The sequence below is a fragment of the Columba livia genome, chromosome 1, assembly GCF_036013475.1.
Source record: "Columba livia isolate bColLiv1 breed racing homer chromosome 1, bColLiv1.pat.W.v2, whole genome shotgun sequence".
NCBI lineage: Eukaryota > Metazoa > Chordata > Aves > Columbiformes > Columbidae > Columba > Columba livia.
In genome coordinates, this window is record NC_088602.1 from 75,347,836 (window position 1) to 75,364,367 (window position 16,532).

Below are 16,532 nucleotides of genomic sequence, written 5' to 3' on the forward strand. Positions count from 1 at the left end.
GACCTGGTGTGGCTCAAAGCTGCCGCAAGCCCCTGCACATAACCCTCTGGGTCTTGCAGCAGAATCAAAAGAGTGAAAATGTTAGCAGAAAATAAAACATTCATCTCTTAGTGAGATTTTGTGCAAGAAATAGTATCTGTTTTCCACTCACTCTATACTTTCAGTCTTCTTCCCTAGCCACACCTTGAAACAGCCATGCTGTGGCCTGGCTGGCTGTGACAGCGTGTGTTTGCATGATGTGTGTGTGCGTGTATGTGCTGCTGTGCACTGTGTGCGCCAATGATGTGGGAGCTGAGGCACCCACACACCACGGGGTTAATGTCCATGCTGGAGGGCGTGCGCCAGCCCCCCACAGCAGCACATGTTTTTCATGTGCGTGCTGCCCAACACCCACAAGTGCACATGCACAACCTCGCCACACACCTGCACATTCACCATTCCACCCATGCACACCTGCAAGCACACCCACCTAGCCGCACAGGTGCATGCATGCACACAGAACCACAGAATCATTTTGGTTGGAAAAGACCTTTAAGATCACAGAGTCCTGGAAAAATCCCCCCAGGGACATAGTTATGGCCCCAAGCCTGACAGTATTAAAGAGAAGACTGGACAATGCTCTCAGACACATGGTGTGAACAGTGAGGTTGTCATAGGCAGTGACAGGAGTTGGACTCGATGATCCCTGTGGGTCCCTTCCAACTCAGGACATTCTACAATTCTGCGAATCATTACCCTAACGCTGCCAAGTCCACCTCTAAACCACATCCCTAAGAACCTCATCCACACGTCTTTTAAACACCTCTAGGGATGGTGACTCAAACACTTCCCTGGGGAGCCTGTTCCAATGCCTGACAACCCTTTCTGTTAAGAAGTTTTTCCCAATATCAAATCTGAATCTTCCCTGGTGCAACTTGAGGCCATTTCCTCTCATTCTATCACTTGTTACTTGGCAGAAAAGACCAACACCCTCCATGCTACAACCTCCTTTCAGGTAGTTGTAGACAGCAACAAGGTCTCCCCTCAGCCTCCTTTTCTCCAGGCTAAACAGCCCCAGCTGCTTCTCATAATACTTGTGCTCCAGACCCTTCATATGTACCTTCTCAAGTGGGTACCGACGTCCACACCCACCCCCCGAACAAACAGTGCACACACACACACCCCGCACACATGCAAACAACCCCCTTACCCCCCACTCCTCGGACAGCCCCCCCCATGACACGGACACGCAGGTACATCCACCCCGCAGGCACCGGCACCCCCGCCCCCCGCTCCAGCCGCGGCCACGCCGCGGTCTCCGCCGCCCCCTGGCGGCCGCACCGCCGCCCCGCGGAGCCGCCCGGTACCGGCCGCGCCTCCCGCCGCCGCCACGGGAGGGAGCATCCCCGGGAGCCCCAGCAAATCCCGGGGCGACCCGGCTGCACTCCCCTGCCCCTCTTGCCCTGGGCACGGACTCCCGTTACCGCGCCTCGCCCCTCTGTTCAGCGCTCCGCCACCGCCGCGCTGAGCAAAGTGCGCGCTCGCTGATATTAAAAGAGAAGCAGCGACCCTTTTAGCGGCCATAAGGGGCCTTGGTGAACAAGTGGCACTTTCTCTGCAGTCTCCCACCTATGTGACCTTGAGCCTGTGCTCGAGGAGTTCTCTCTGCAATCTAAACTCCCAGGCTAATAATTCCTCTGCAGTTTGGCATCGCTGTGAAGTTCACGACCATGCAATAGCTTTGTAGGGGTTTTTCTTCCAGCGTGGCCAGTGAAGGAAATTGGCTTTCTGATGATGATGAGTCAATATGAATATCTGGCAGCGTTTCACAAATAAACCCTTAAGGGACTCCAGACCCCAAGCGGCTGACCGAGTCAGATTGCATTAATCAAATCAGACTGAAACTTGGCAAGGGCAAAACAAATGCACTTTCCTTCCTTTCTCCAAATAGTGAGACATTTAGATACCCAGTGCAGTTGCAGGTGGATCCTTGCCACAGTGATTAACTATGCAACAGCCTCATGGGACACTGCGCCCCACGTTTCTGAGTCTTCGTCTGTGACATGCAGTCAGCCTGAATGGTCTGCATTGGTGTCACGGCACAAGGTAGGGCTGGCTAAGATTTAGAGACCTGCAGCTCACTCAGGGCTGAAGGGAATCAGGTACAGCCCCCATCCCACCCCACTTCCCAAGGCAGGGTAACCCTAGCTGTGTCCTTAAATGTAACCATGGGAAAACCCGAGCCATGCCACCATGACCTCACTGCTCCTGCCCACCTGCGTGTAGTGCCTTGCGCACCAGTCCCATACAGAGAGGCTCCAGGGGTCTTTTCCTGACACTTCTGGGACAACTTCCATACTTCGGAGTGGGGATGCAGAAGGGGCAGTGAGGCACTCCATTGTGGGACTTCAGTGATTTCACCCAGTGTCTGACCCTCCTGCAGGCAAACTCTTCCACATAGCATGAAGTGGAAGAGTTGCTGCACACTCCCGTCTGCAGTTTGCTGCTTTGTCCGTGCTGCGCGAGCTTTGCCAGCATTCTATGCAGAGCCAGTGGCACCCGCTGCTACTAAGGCTGCTTGACCTTTCCCATTATAAGGTCCTGTTTGCATAGCACTTTACAAGCATCAACAGGGCAGGTGGGATGATCCCATGCTGGGTGTTTGCCTTGGGCTGATTTTATTTTCTTTTAAGTGGAAGAGCAACAGCCAAAATAATTGTGCTGTGTCCGAGACAAAGGCTTGAGAAGGAAAAAAAGTCTATTTTAATTGTAAAGGAAGAAAACCAGTGACTGTCCCTCAGAACATTTTTCTGCTCAGATGCTTTGGCTCAGAGCCTTGCAACAGTGCAGGTCTTCCAGAAAAAGGTAAATAGCTACACAAAACTATCTCACTTCAACACCCATGGGGAAGAGGTCCCCACAGACTTCACACATCTTGAATTACTTTGCTGGGACCACCTCCGTAGGTCAGCGTTTTGGCCTTTCACAGGTTTTACTCCCCCACCCCCATACCACTAGTGCAGCACAGCTGGGCTTGCTACACCTGCTCCTCCCCAGAGGGCTGCAAGCTACCTTAGCCCATGTTTCGCTATGGAGGACATGGGTATATGTGCTAGTTTGCATTGTATAGCTGTAAAGCCTTTTTTTTTGCATGTGTGTTTGATGGCTCATGAAGTACTCCTACTTCTTTGAAGAGTGTAGGCAAAGACAGAGTAAGAAAGGTGGTGAGGCTTGGGTGAGATGGTGGAGACGGAGAGGAAAAGCAGGGTGCTATGTTCACAGCAAACCACGGCACGATTGCAAAGCCAAGAGCTGTGCTCTTCCCCAAAAACGGTCTGCATCCAAAAGGAGCACATCACAAAACCAACTGTACTGGGTCAGTTGAAGGGTCTTGTCTAACCCTCAGTCCTGTCCCCTGCGGGTACTGAGTGGGGGCCAGCTGGGAGCACATGGCCAGGTTGATACCATATCAGCCTGATTCAGGTGCTTTGGAGTCATCCTGAGCCAGCAGAAGCTGCACTCCTTGACAGACTCTTTTTTTTTTTCTTACAGGAACTTGCCCAGTCACTTCAGGATTGCCAGAAGACTTCCATATCCACAGCCTCCCCAAACTTCTAAGGAGCACAGTAGCAGTCAGCTGCCAGCAGTGATATTAAAGCCACACATCAGATTTGGGTGTGGTGTTCTGCTGCGACTTTAGGACTCTGGCATTAACAGAAAGCCTGGAATGCTGCCCTTTACTAATTGCTACCTGAACTGGCTGGATTAAACTGTCTCAAGTCACTCCTTGCTCTGCAGTCTCCTCTGCTGACTACACGGGAGAGCCAGGCTAAGGAAACTGCTCAGTGTGGGAAGAATTAGCTGGGGTGTGTTCAGATCTCCCTATGAAAGACAGAGATGAGCTTTTTTCAAGGAAACTGTTAAGAAAGAAGCTACCCAGTGTCAAGACATTGGTGGCCACTGAATGCTCAAGTCCTGAATCGCAGACCTGCAAGTCTCCCCACCAAACCTGGGCACAGTTCCTACTGAGCCCTCAGTGGATGCTACCCAGGTGGCTGAAGAGAGCACAATTTAGTTGTAAGAGGACTTGGTCTGATGTCCTACCAAGGCCTAAAGCCACTGAGACTCCAGTGGTGCATCCTCCATGGCACAAGCTCAGCCTCCAGAGACGAAGGTAGCTGCAGAAATCACTGACAGGGGAGCAGACTTCTGAGGTCTGACCTTTGTGGGATGAATAAAAAGGCTCTTTTTCTCCCTGCCTTCAAGCCTTGAATTTATAGTGCTACAAGACACTGCAACTCAAACTTGGCAGCAGTGGCCAAAGTCAGAAAGCTGTTTGGTAGGCTTGCACACACCCTGCCTCATGGCTGGCGTCGGCCCCTCAAAGCCTATTGTGCCCATTTGGGGTTGTTTGCTGCATGAAGAGGTGATAAATATGGGAGGAAGATTGTATCAGGTCAGAGGCATAGGAAAAGGCCACTGTGGTGAGGTGTTTAAGAAGGGGATAATATGGACTGAGGCGATATGATGATCCTGACACTTCTACCAATGCAGGGCTACAGTACAGGAAACGATACCAGGGAAGGTCTTCAATTGAAATGGCAATATGGGCATGCTGGGCTCAGGACACTGAAGAGGACAAGAGGGGTAGGTGTAAGCCACGGTAAGGAATGTGGAAATGTAGGAGCTGATGTAAGCATGCTGGTTGGATAGGTAACAAGAACAGGTCCTGAGAGAGGGGAGATGAAGAGAAGAAATTAAACCCAGATCAGGCATAGGGAAGCAGGGATGAAGGGACAGAAGCCGGTACAGGGGAATGATGGTGTTTATGGGAAGAGGGAGTTAGTACCAGAAATGCAAAGGCAAGGAGTCAGTACCAGCCTGGGTCGGGTCAAACATACGGGAATAAAAGTGAGGATTCCTACAGAGCTGCTTAGGCATGGATGTGGTGTCAGGTGAAGCTCAAATGCCAAGAAACAGGTATGCAAGAGGCATAAGCAGTACATGAAGGGATTGCTGAAAGCACGGTGGCATGTACAACACTCGCTCTTCAGGGTGCCCTGCGCAAACTCCTTGTTTGGCACATTCCCCCCGGGTAGGCTCCGTTTGCATCCCTGCTGCCCGCCGGGCCGTTCGCTGCCCTTCCGTCCGGCCGTGCTTGGCCACAAACCTGCGGCAGGAGCCGCAGCGCAGGCGTGCGGGGCCGGGGGAGCCGCCGCTGCCGCCAAACCACGTCGTCCCCGCCAGGTGGCAGCCGAAGGCCAAGGAAAAAAAACAACCTACTGTGGGTTGAGCCAGCCTGGCTCTGAAACCCTCAGCAAAGCCTCCGGGCCGGGCACAGCGCTGCTTGGCAGCGACACGCAGGGTTAGTGGCTGCACACACCTGAGGGAATCACAGAATGTCAGGGATTAGAAGGGGCCTCGAAAACTCATCTAGTCCAATCCCCCCATCAGAGCAGGAACACCCAGATGAGGTTACACAGGAATGTGTCCAGGCAGGTTTTGAATGTCTCCAGAGAAGGAGACTCCACAACCTCCCTGGGCAGCCTGTTCCAGTGCTCCGTCGCCATCACTGTGAAGAAGTTTATTCTCATATTTAAGTGGAACCTCTTGTGTTTCAGTTTGAACCCATTGCCCCATGTCCTGTCATTGGTTGTCACCGAGAAGAGCCTGGCTCCATACTCCTGACACTCACCCTTTACATAGTTATAAACATTAATGAGGTCACCCCTCAGTCTCCTCTTCTTGAAGCTAAAGAGCCCCAGCTCCTTCAGCCTTTCCTCGCATGGGAGATGTTCCACTCCCTTAATCATCTTCGTTGCCCTGCGCTGGACCCTCTCCAGCAGTTCCCTGTCCTTCTTGAACTGAGGGACCCAGAACTGGACACAATATTCCAGATGTGGTCTCACCAGGGCAGAGTAGAGGGGGAGGAGAACCTCTCTCGACCTACTAACCACCCCCCTTCTAATACACCCCAGGATGCCATTGGCCTTCCTGGCCACAAGGGCACAGTGCTGGCTCATGGTCATCCTGGTGTCCACCAGGAACCCCAAGTCCCTTTCCCCTATGCTGCTCTCTAACAGGTCATTTCCCACCCTGGGATCCTGCACAGCAAAGCCCCCACAGGGCCACGCTAAGGAAAGGGTGCCAGCTCTGCATGCTCTGAGCTACTTTTGCCTGAGGCAGCCCAATGTGGCCACGTTTTTGTGTTGGTCTGCATCTCTCCACGACCACTATGCAGCAGTATCCTGGATAAAACTGCTGGGGAGGGTGGGGAGTGGGGCAGATCTGACCTGATCTTCTGGTTTGTCATCCCCACCAAAACCAAGATATCTACCCACTACAGCAGCAAGAAGCAGAGGTTGCAGGGAGTGGTGGTGATGTTTCTAGCCCATTCTTACTTTCTCCAGAATGTTATTCTCCCTTCTCTCCCCTCACTCCCTCCAGCTCCCATTTGCAACACTGACAGCACCCCTGAAGGGGCCTGTAAAAGAGTGGGATAGAGGCTGTGCCATGCCACGTAATCCTTGCTGAACATGCAAGCTAGGTCAGACTTTCAAGCAAATCCACAAGTCCTCTTGGTTGCCCAGAGGCATGTCTCCAAATGCTGTGAGCAACATAATCACCACCAGCAGAAATCATACCTATGCCTTTCAAGATTCCTAAAACAGACCTTTAAAAAGGGTCATTTGAGATACAAGCAGAAAGCAGATGTGTTACTGATCCACACCCAGAGGGAAAAAAATCATCCACCCATCAATACATTTCACACCCACATTTGCCAATCTACAGTATTCTCCTGCATCCTGGGTCCCACCATCTGAGTAAACCAAAATGGAGATAGAAAAAGAGACAGTGAGTGTCAGTTTTTCTCTTCTTTACATTAACAGGACTCCAGGGTTTGACAGATCTGCAGTGCTGATGAAGAGCTCACAGAGAAGTTTCAAAGGGTAGCAGAGGGTTGCAGGGTCCTTTTTTCGCTTGGGGAATCTGCCCTTGCGATTCTGTCAAAGAATGTGAGGTAAAACCTGGTGTAAGAGGACAGTCAGCCCCAATGAGTTTCTACATGGACGTGAGGCCAGGAGGAGACATGGGGCAGGTTAGAAGGACTTGTCTGTGATGGGAAGGAAGGAGTGATTGCAAACCAAGTAGAGCCGGCCTGCTCTTCTTCCAAGTGCTCTCCAGCCTGAGCAGCTCTGGGCTTCCTGCTTTTGATAGGCTGACTCTACTTACAGTGAAGGCTGGAGTCCTGCTTCTTGAGCAAAGAAGAGGACCAAAAATGAGGGAGGAATGACAAAAAACCAACCAAACAAACAAAAAAAGCAAACAACCCACACCTCTTAAGGAGAAGGTGCAAAGGAAAGAGGATGTGCACCATACAGGTCTCTCTCTCTGTCATCTCACTCCCCGGGGCCTGCAGGGGTCTTAGGTTTTACACTTGCCAGCTCCTCTGCAGGAAGTAATTTTTCTAGTCTGTTGACTCTCTTGCCAGGGCTTCAGAAGATGAAATCTTTATTATCATGAAGGCTTAAAAGGGAGGAATACTGTTAATTCCATTTTCAAGGTCATACTTTCAAAGTTATTAATTTCTTTCTTCCAGGGCTTTGCACTCTACTCTGAGGCTTTAGGGATTAGCAGCTTCTACTTACTAGGGTTCATTTGGGGCTTCTTTCTTACTACTTTCCTGTGTCCCCCCTTCTCTCCTTTGAGAAGAAGACACAATTTTTCACTCCCTGTTCTTAATGTTGAAACTATTTTGTTCATTACCTGCTTGTACCCCATTCTCACTACTGTTTCTGCTCCTGTAATTAAAACTTGACAGTGACTGCAGAGGCAATAGGCTGGCTTTTCTAGAGGCTGGAAGTACCACTGTGTAAACTCAGGAGGATGCCCTCCAGCAACTCTCCAACAAGATTAAGGGAATGTCTCTGGTGTCCATCAATCCTAGCACACGGTTTAATGTATTTTAGAATTTGCTCATGCTTTTTCAGCACTGAACAGTTCTTCCCCATGTTTTGGAGCTCATTCATGGTGTACTAAGTACTCATCTATCATATCTCATGACTTAGTGAAGATTCATTCTGTAATGCAGTGCACCCATCCTTCCCCGAGGTCTAAAGAATACCCCTGAAATTGTATTTCTCAGTGTCTTTCTGAGAAGGTCGTGGCGTTCGAGAGCTGGCTGCTTACACCATTTATCCTGGAGCTGGTTTACAGTACTCCTTGTCTATAATTGAACTGTTATCCTGACCAGTAAGGCTGGTGGTGAGTAGAAGACCACTTACATTGCAAGGTTATACAGATCTTTTATCACCGGATCTGTCCTGTAGATATCAAAAAATTCCAAGGTTTTCTCACAGCTGAAAAATAGTTCTCCCACCCTTTCTATTCCACTAGCAGCTAGAAGACATTTTTTTTCTAAAACAGGACTTGGCAAACTACTGATGCAAAATCAGTTACTTAAAACTGCTTTCTCTTCAAACAATTCACTGAATACTCTCATCTTATAAGCAAAACATCAAAAAAAAAAAAAAAGCATATCACAGACTTTTTCAGGGTCCATCACAGGGAAAGTCTGAGCTTTCTCTGCTTTCCACTTTCCTAGAATACAGTAATCCCTTGTGTTTGCACTTCTCAAGCATATGTGTATGGCACAGCAGACCAAAGGTGACACGAGCACACAGTCTGCTGCCTCAACATGGAACAAACAGCATAGCCCTCCTCACCTAGAGCACATGCAGCCCTAGGAAGCAGCTTTGCTCATCAGAGGCTCTGGAACTTCTTGAAAAATTAAGATTTTCATCAGCTTTATGTCTGTCTGTTTACTCACTTCATCCCTGCGATGGTTTTCCACAAGTTTTGCTAGATATTTGGCACGAGAAAGACTTGAGTGGCTGTGAGCATAAATGAAGAGGGCTGGACATGCCAAGGGGTGACTGGGAGACTGAAGCAGAACTAAATGAGGGTGGAGTGTGACTAGCATGCTAGAGGTTGCTCTGGTACTGAAATCCAGTTGTATCACTGCCTCTGCCCATGCTATCCTTCTCTGATAGCAACTGCAGCATGGTCCCACCAGGCCCACAGGCTGGTATACAACTCTAAAGCATGTGCTTTAAATAAATACTGCTTTGTGCCACCCGCAGTTCTCATCCAAGTACGGATGTGTGAATGTGTGTGTGCAATTCCAGAGTGAGACGCCTGGTCACCTTAACGCCCTAACAGTGCAATTCTGGATATAATGACCTGGGCACAGGGAAAGCTGGAGCAGAAAGCCACAGTAGCTTCACATAGCCCATTCCCAGACCACTAATTAAAAAGGGAAAGTTACTACAGCTTGCACAGGCAGAGCTGAACTGGCCTTCAGCTGGATGAGTTGTGACAATGGAAAAGATGCCTGTAGCCACTTCAGTTCATCCTTTAGATGTTCTAGGGTGTGTGGAAATTGCTCGGTGGCTGTGGGATGTGCCTTCAAGCATGGGATGTGCATGTACAGTGCATAAGGTGACCTGGCTCAGGAGTGCACTCGTCCATCATTGAGCATGCATATATCTGTGTTACCTACCATAGAGACTGCCTGGCCAGACCTCACTGAAGCTTATGCTGGTTATTGCACATCCTTCTCCACGGCCTCACCCCTTCCTCCTGTCCATGCACTCATTCCCCAGACCACAGAGGGACATGCAGGCGATGGTGGGGAAGGCCCAAGTGCATTTCTCCTTTGCTCACCTTGCCTCTCCCTGTTGCATGGGAGCTCTGCTGACAGACCTGGTTGCCCACGGGAGGGAGGACTGCCAGGTGCACTCTGCTTTTTCTGCAAGCCTGATTTCTTCGGAATGGTTGGCTTTTTCCCTGTGCACCCCCTCCATCCCAAATCCCACACCCCCCTTCTCCCGGTTGTTTTTGTTTTTAGAGAGAGCGCTTAGACAGCTGTATTAATCATGCAAGCCCAGCCATGTGTAATGTGCTTTATCAACAGCAGAGCAGACACTGAATGGCAACCGGTTCACAAGCGGGCCCGGTGCAGTGCCTGAGCTGGGAAGATAAACCTGCCGCTTCCCAAACCGACTTACCGTCATGGGTTAGTGAATGGAGAGACTGTTCACTTGGGACAATAACCAGAGGGGAGGCCAATTTGTTAGGCAAATTCTTGAGTGGTTTACACTGAAAAAGGAAGGGTGAGGAGGAGGATGAAGGTGGGAATTACTCTTTGGTCATTTTCTTTCAGGGGTGGGAGGAATTTTTTGTGTAGTTAAGGATTAAATCAGGACAACAGTGGCTGTTCTTCATCCTCCTCCTCGCTGCCCTCTGCGCTTCGGTTCCAGTCAGCTGGGCTGGCAGCTCAACATGAGAATTACCGAGAGGGAGAGAGCAAGGATTTAGGTACACTTGCTGTGCAGTGGGTATAAGTTGCCTTCATCATCTCTAAGGAGGAAGGTTCAGTTGTTGGCTTCAGAAACTCATCTAACATACAGATGGCATCAGGCTAAGAATATCCTCCGAGCTGAGGATATCTGTCTCAGGAGGACTATAGCCTGCCCGAGCTCTGCTCTGCAGGGTAATCTGTCCATGCTACACCACTGACACTATCACTGTCCCTACCGGACAACTGATTTTCCATGGCAGTTGCTTTTCCATGGGTTTGTTTCTAATCTCTGCAGCGCAGTTGTGTGTTTTCTTCCCCACTGGTTTCGCCCAACCTCCACTCTCCCACCTGACTGCTGTGCCGCGACCTCAGTTTTGCAGGGCTGTTCTGCATGCATGCAAAGCCACACCTGTGACTAAACAGACCTTGAAATGTCTTCCCTATCCCAAAGCAAGAGCCCAGCTCAGAGGAATATCTTTCTGGGACTTCCAGTCTCAGTTCCTACCCTCTGCTGCTGCTCTTCCTCACTTGCTGGATTCTCCACAGCATTGCTACTGGAGAGGGTTATGCAAATATATGCAACCCAGGGCTCATTTTGGAATAAATCAATCTAAATTAAAATTAATGAACAAAAAGTACAAAAACAGATCAAGCAATAAAGCTATTTCTCTTTGTTTCCCCTTGTGTCTCTCTTTTTTCTTTAAGAAATCTGGTTTCTTTTCTTTATGCTTTTTGGGGGGAGGAAGAAGCAGACTGGTTTTTATTTGTTTTAAGCAATCTCAGCAAACAGAATCTGTCTGTTGCTATCCAGAAAAATCCATCAAGCAATGCTAGTAGCTGTAGCAGAAATAATTGTCAGCATTTCTCTTTTCCCTAAGATGTTTTTTCCAGCTTCATCCCTACTTCCCCTTTTCAAAGACACCATCATCACCTCTGACTTTGATTTTATTCACTTTTAACCATGTGGTCAAAAAAAGACACAGTGCCACCCCTTGCCTGGTACCTATGAAACAGCAAGAAGCAATTAATATGATGTTGCCCTTCTGCCTTCACCATGTCTTGTCCCTCCTGTTCCCTTGGCCTGAAAATCCTGTAGGCTTAGCACCCAATGCAGTCCCAGCCTGCAGATGTGGCAGGGATGGATGTTGAACTCAAGCAACAAGAGAAGCTTGGACTGCCTGAGCATCCACCCTGCAGAGCCACCCCCTTCTCCACTCACCAAATGGAGAATGAGCTCTTTGGAAAAACTGGCCAGATACCACCAGCGAGGACCAAGGAGAGCAATGAGTTCTGCTTCCCACCTAGGGTCATGGGCATCATCATGTGCTGATGTTCGAGGCTCAGCCAACTTTCAGGGAAGAGAGAGATGTGCTCCAAGCAGTCAGGAACATATCACTGCAGAGTGGTGAGTACAGCTGAACTATGGACTCTGAATACCTCAGATTTTATGGAAATACCAGACATGCCCTTGGCTCCAAACATGCCCTCCTGCACTTGGTCCTGATGGCCATTATTTTCCTCTGATGGTAGTTTCTATGTCAGGATCATGATAGGACAAGACTGGCTGTTTTGGCCTGTTTATGGTATGGTTTCCCCAGCTCTGACAACTAATTTTCACTGGGCCCTTCTTACAGCCCAGCTGAGAGACCACCCAGTGACCTGGGTGAAGAGGACTCCAGAGATGGATGGGGTCTTTAGCTGGCCACGTCATATTGGGAGAACTGTTTTCTGTGGACTGGTCCCACACCAATGCCTAGTCAGCAAACCCCCATAACATGTTAACCCTTTACAGTCTGTACTCTCAGATGTATTCCCCCATGCATCTTTCCTTAGCTTTGAAATATTCAGATGCTCATCCTTTCACCAAAGCAGACCCCACTGACACAAGATCTGCCTGCTCAGCAGGACTGACAGGGCCATGCTCTAGAGAAAGTGAAACGGGAGCAGGGATGGGTAGAGGTGACAGCTGCAGCAGATGAGCTCTCTTCTCCACAGCTAGGACCTCCAAAGGGAGGGAAGAGGACTGGCAGAGTATTAGAAAAAAAGATGCTCTCTGTTTCCCACTCTGGTCATGAGACTCAAATGAACATCTCTTTCTCCTTTCCCCCAGCTCCCACCCACCTGTTGAAGGCATTAGTGACAGTACAGGCTACATTGGCTACAGCTAAATGGAGACTAGCTACAAGCTACAGCCATACAGGGTCATTCTCCAATCAGAGTGCATTTTGGCAGAAAGACAGGACTGTTCTTTCTCCTTTTCCCTCTCCCTCCTCCAGTTACTAACAGGCTATTGCTATAAATCTTTTGCCACCCTATTGATTCATGACTGGACTCCTGATCAGGCCCCAAGGACTGGCACACTTGATGGCCCACAGACAGGTTCTCGACGTGCTGCTGTCTGAGAAACACTGCATCTCCCTTGCAGGGGTCCCAGGGCATTCAAGATAACCATGCTGAGAAAGGCCCTGGTTAATCTGTGGTAAGCCCTTATCACAAGTCTCCTGAGAAGACTTGTGGGTTTTTAAGCCCATCAGTCCGGCTAAGCCATTCTGATGTGGACACTAGGTCACAATCACAAGGGAGGGAGTCTGTGTTCAAAGGGCTGAGGGTAAGGGACAGTGGAGGACAGAGATGGAGCTAGCATTGCAATTGTGACAGAGCCATTTGAGGTTCAACAATGATCTCACGTGCCCTGCTGTTGGCAGGTGTAGTGTGGAAAGAGCAAATTCTCCTTTTCCAGAAGAAAATTATTTTGGAAAGCCACCTGATGACGCAGTAAGGCCTCCTTTGTGGCAGTCAGGTCTTGTGTCATCCCATTATAACCTGATGTCACAATACAGACAGGAAGTTGTGATGATGTGGCATCATCCCAGAAGATATTTCAGGCCATTGGTGAGTGCCTGGCAGTAAAATCAGGAGGGCTGGAAAATCTACCAGGGACGATTATGTTGAGAGATGAAACAGTTTGGCTCCACCAGCCTTTTAAGAAACAAAGTCATCAAATTAAAGTCCAATGTGTTTAGTTGAATGGGCTGCTTCTGAGTCTCCATCCTTGCTGAAAGCGAGATGTTTCCACAGCAGCTAGCTAATGATAGCAATGCCTAGCATGACTACAGTGCTCTTCATCTCAAAACACCTTCCTTTTAAATTATTGCTCAAAACCCCACAGGGCGGGGAAGTGTTAGAAAGGCTTAAGAGAAATGAAAATCGAGGGAAATGGAGGAGGCTGTGATTTTGGCTATTGAGGAGAAGCTTATTTGAGAGCTAAAGACTGCATCTCAGAACATCAACTCATAGTGAGAAAAAGGTCTAACAAGAAATGTTTTATGCCAAGTTTTCTTTGAAGGTGAACAGCAAAGTAAAAGCAAATGTTGAGATAAGTGCCAATATCTCTGCTGAACACCCACATTGGAGAAGCTGGTAGGGGCTTTCAGAAAACAAATGAAGTCCAGAGTATTTAAACTCTGCTTCTGCAAAATCCTCTTTGCGTGTCCTGGGTCACTGGAGACATCCCAACATTTGGCACCACAAAGTCCTGGAGACTCCTCACAAAAGTGATGTCACACCAAGATGGTCTCAGGACACTGGGGAGCAGTAAAAGGAAAAAAAATAACAACTTCAAAGACAGAGGGGGAAGTGTTTTAAAAGGCTGACTATAGCTATGCAGGATGGCCTTGGCAGCTTGATTAGGAGGGGTATTTGCTATGGAAATCCTGGCCTTGCTCACTTGCAGTTTTTGCTTTATCATTTAGCTTAATGGGGTACTAATTCAACCCAGCTGTAAACAGGGCTAGCTATGAAAAAAAATTAACACTGCCTGCCTGTGAAATTTAAGGATATCTAATAAAAATAATCATAAAAAGAAAGAGCCCTGGGTTTTCCATCAGATAAAAATATTTGTCATTGAAAATTCTGCTTAAAAAAAACCACCCAAAATTGGAAAACTCCTCAAAACCTTACATCCCAAACAGCCTCAGCAACTTTAGTTTCATATCCAAGCACTAGCTTCATTTGCAATACATATGATAATAGTGTTTAATTGGATTTATTTTTCCACACTAGGTTCCCAATGGCCTACTTTACTTCTTTTCTCAGCTCCTTGAATGTTATTTACAAATCACTCTCTGGGATTTAATTTTAATGGTAGCCTGATTTCTCCCTCCCCTCTCCTTTTTTTGTAGGTACTTTTCTTTAATTGTATTTGTGGATTTGCCTTTTAAATAGGCAATTGTGACTACATCCTGAGCCTGAATAAGATGCCAAGAGCAGAGCTCGATTTGAAACCGGCGGAGTAGTTAAAGGGAGCCGGTGTAACACCCAGCATCTATTGTTTTTTTCATGGGAGTACCTGCAGGTGCTTTACTTGGGCAGGTGCCCTGTTGCAAAACAACATGGGTTCCTAATAACACTCTGCCCCAAAGCTCTGCACAGACATTAACTATTTAGGCCTCCGAACATCCCATGAGTTGAGTGCATCTTCATCATATGGTGGTAAAACAAAGATACTAAGGAGCCCTAGGCCAAGATTTCTTAGGTGAATAGCGGGACTGGTTGCCTCATTGTTGATTTGGTTTCAAACACTGCTTTCAAACGCTGCAGTCTGCTTTCTGGAAGTGTCCAGTTTCTGTGCTTTTCCAGAATCTCAAGGTCATATCCAAACCCCAGGTCTTCTGTGGGTGTCAGGGCCGTGCTCCTGGGCCTGCAGCATGCTTGGGCAGCACAGAGACAGGAAAAACACACAGACCCTGTTTTGCCTTCATACCTTCTTCCCTTGGAATAAAGCAGACAGTAACACCTCACTGTGTACCTCTTGTGCTCTCTGCCTCAAACACAGCACTAGGTGTACTGGCAGACTTGGGGTGTGTGACAGAGGAATAAGAAAACAAGATGTTTCACCTTGCACCTTGAATTGTTTACACAGCTAGACTGAAAAAACCCTCCTGGCAGCAATTTAATGCTTAGCTTCTCACTTGTCCCTTCCACCATCTCTGCAAAATTTTAGGTCTGCTTATGCTTTTGATCCAAATCAGAACATGTGGGCAAAGACAGCTTAGGACTGGAATATATATTCAGAATAGGCCTGCAGACAAATTGAACATCACTGAAAACTGTCCAGACCTGGGTGAGCACACAATGTCATGGCTCAAAGCTTGGCTAAAGGTTGTTGCTGTTTAGTTGATTGGTTTTCTGAAAAGGGAGGGGGAAAGGGGTAGGACGAAGAAGGTGAGCAGAAGGGGCCAAATGACATGTAGACAAGAAAAGAAAGCCTTTATTTTCCTGCATTTCTGAACTGTTTTGCCCATCCCTAGTTCTAAGCATTTATCAGGGTGATGGAGAATGACCCAGCTAAAGAGCTACTTCAACATAAAACATATACTGACCTGGAAAAGGATTGGGGAGTGTGGGTAAAACTCGTTCTAAGGGGGGAAAAAAAACAATAAGCAACATGCAGGAGAAAAGGACAAGCTACTTTTCACACTAAGCAAGCAGCAGATACAAACCTGATAGAGTTGTCCATCCCCAAATTAGATGAACTAGAGTAGGTTTCATATATAGAGCATTTTACTAGCAACACACCTAATACACATCAACATCCCCTGGGACTGGGAGTCAGAGAGAAGTCATTTGAAAAAACTAAACAAATAATATCCACACAGCAAGAGGGATTAAGCACCTGCAGTGAAGGTAATTGGAGTTGATGGGCCACATCTCTCCACTGACTTTCAAGATTGCTCATGTTATCACACTACAGCTCCTCTTAGCTGCACCTCTGGCTGGAAGCTAGTTGTGGAAGTCCTCTACCTGCAGATGCTGCCTCCCCAGAACCTCCCCAAATGAATTTCTTGCCAGTGACAGGTCCCCTGAGGTTCTGAGCATGGGAGCAGTCACCCTGGTGAATCCTCAAGGGCACTCTGTTTCTTTTGAGCCTTTGTCTTCTGATGGGAACAGAGTTTTTGCAGACTCATCAGCCTCTAGTTGTACGCAGAGCCTGCTGTTTCGGTTACAAGGTTTTTACAATGCGTCCTTGTTATATGTCACAGCAGGACTTTGTTATACATCCCTGCTAGCTTCACACTTTGCTTCTTCCACACAAGGATCTCAAAGAGTTGCACAGACACTGAGGGGAACCAGTGTCAGAGACCTCAGTTTGAGGCTAACAATAGCGTTAAATCCATTTTAGAGATTGCAA

At 48.2% G+C, this 16,532-nt stretch overlaps 1 protein-coding gene across 7 annotated transcripts in view; it reads right to left on the bottom strand.

Moving 5' to 3' along the window:
* LSAMP (limbic system associated membrane protein) overlaps window positions 1-16,532 on the bottom strand; it is a 1,035,828-nt gene that overhangs the window by 10,105 nt on the left and 1,009,191 nt on the right. For 4 of the 7 annotated variants that reach the window (XM_065063106.1, XM_065063102.1, XM_065063105.1 and 1 more), the window contains one exon: window positions 15,724-15,759. The exons of the other annotated variants lie outside the window; for them this stretch is intronic. In XM_065063106.1, coding sequence (XP_064919178.1) covers window positions 15,724-15,759 — 36 coding nt within the window. The remainder of the gene's footprint in view (window positions 1-15,723; window positions 15,760-16,532) is intronic. 7 annotated transcript variants of the gene reach the window in all.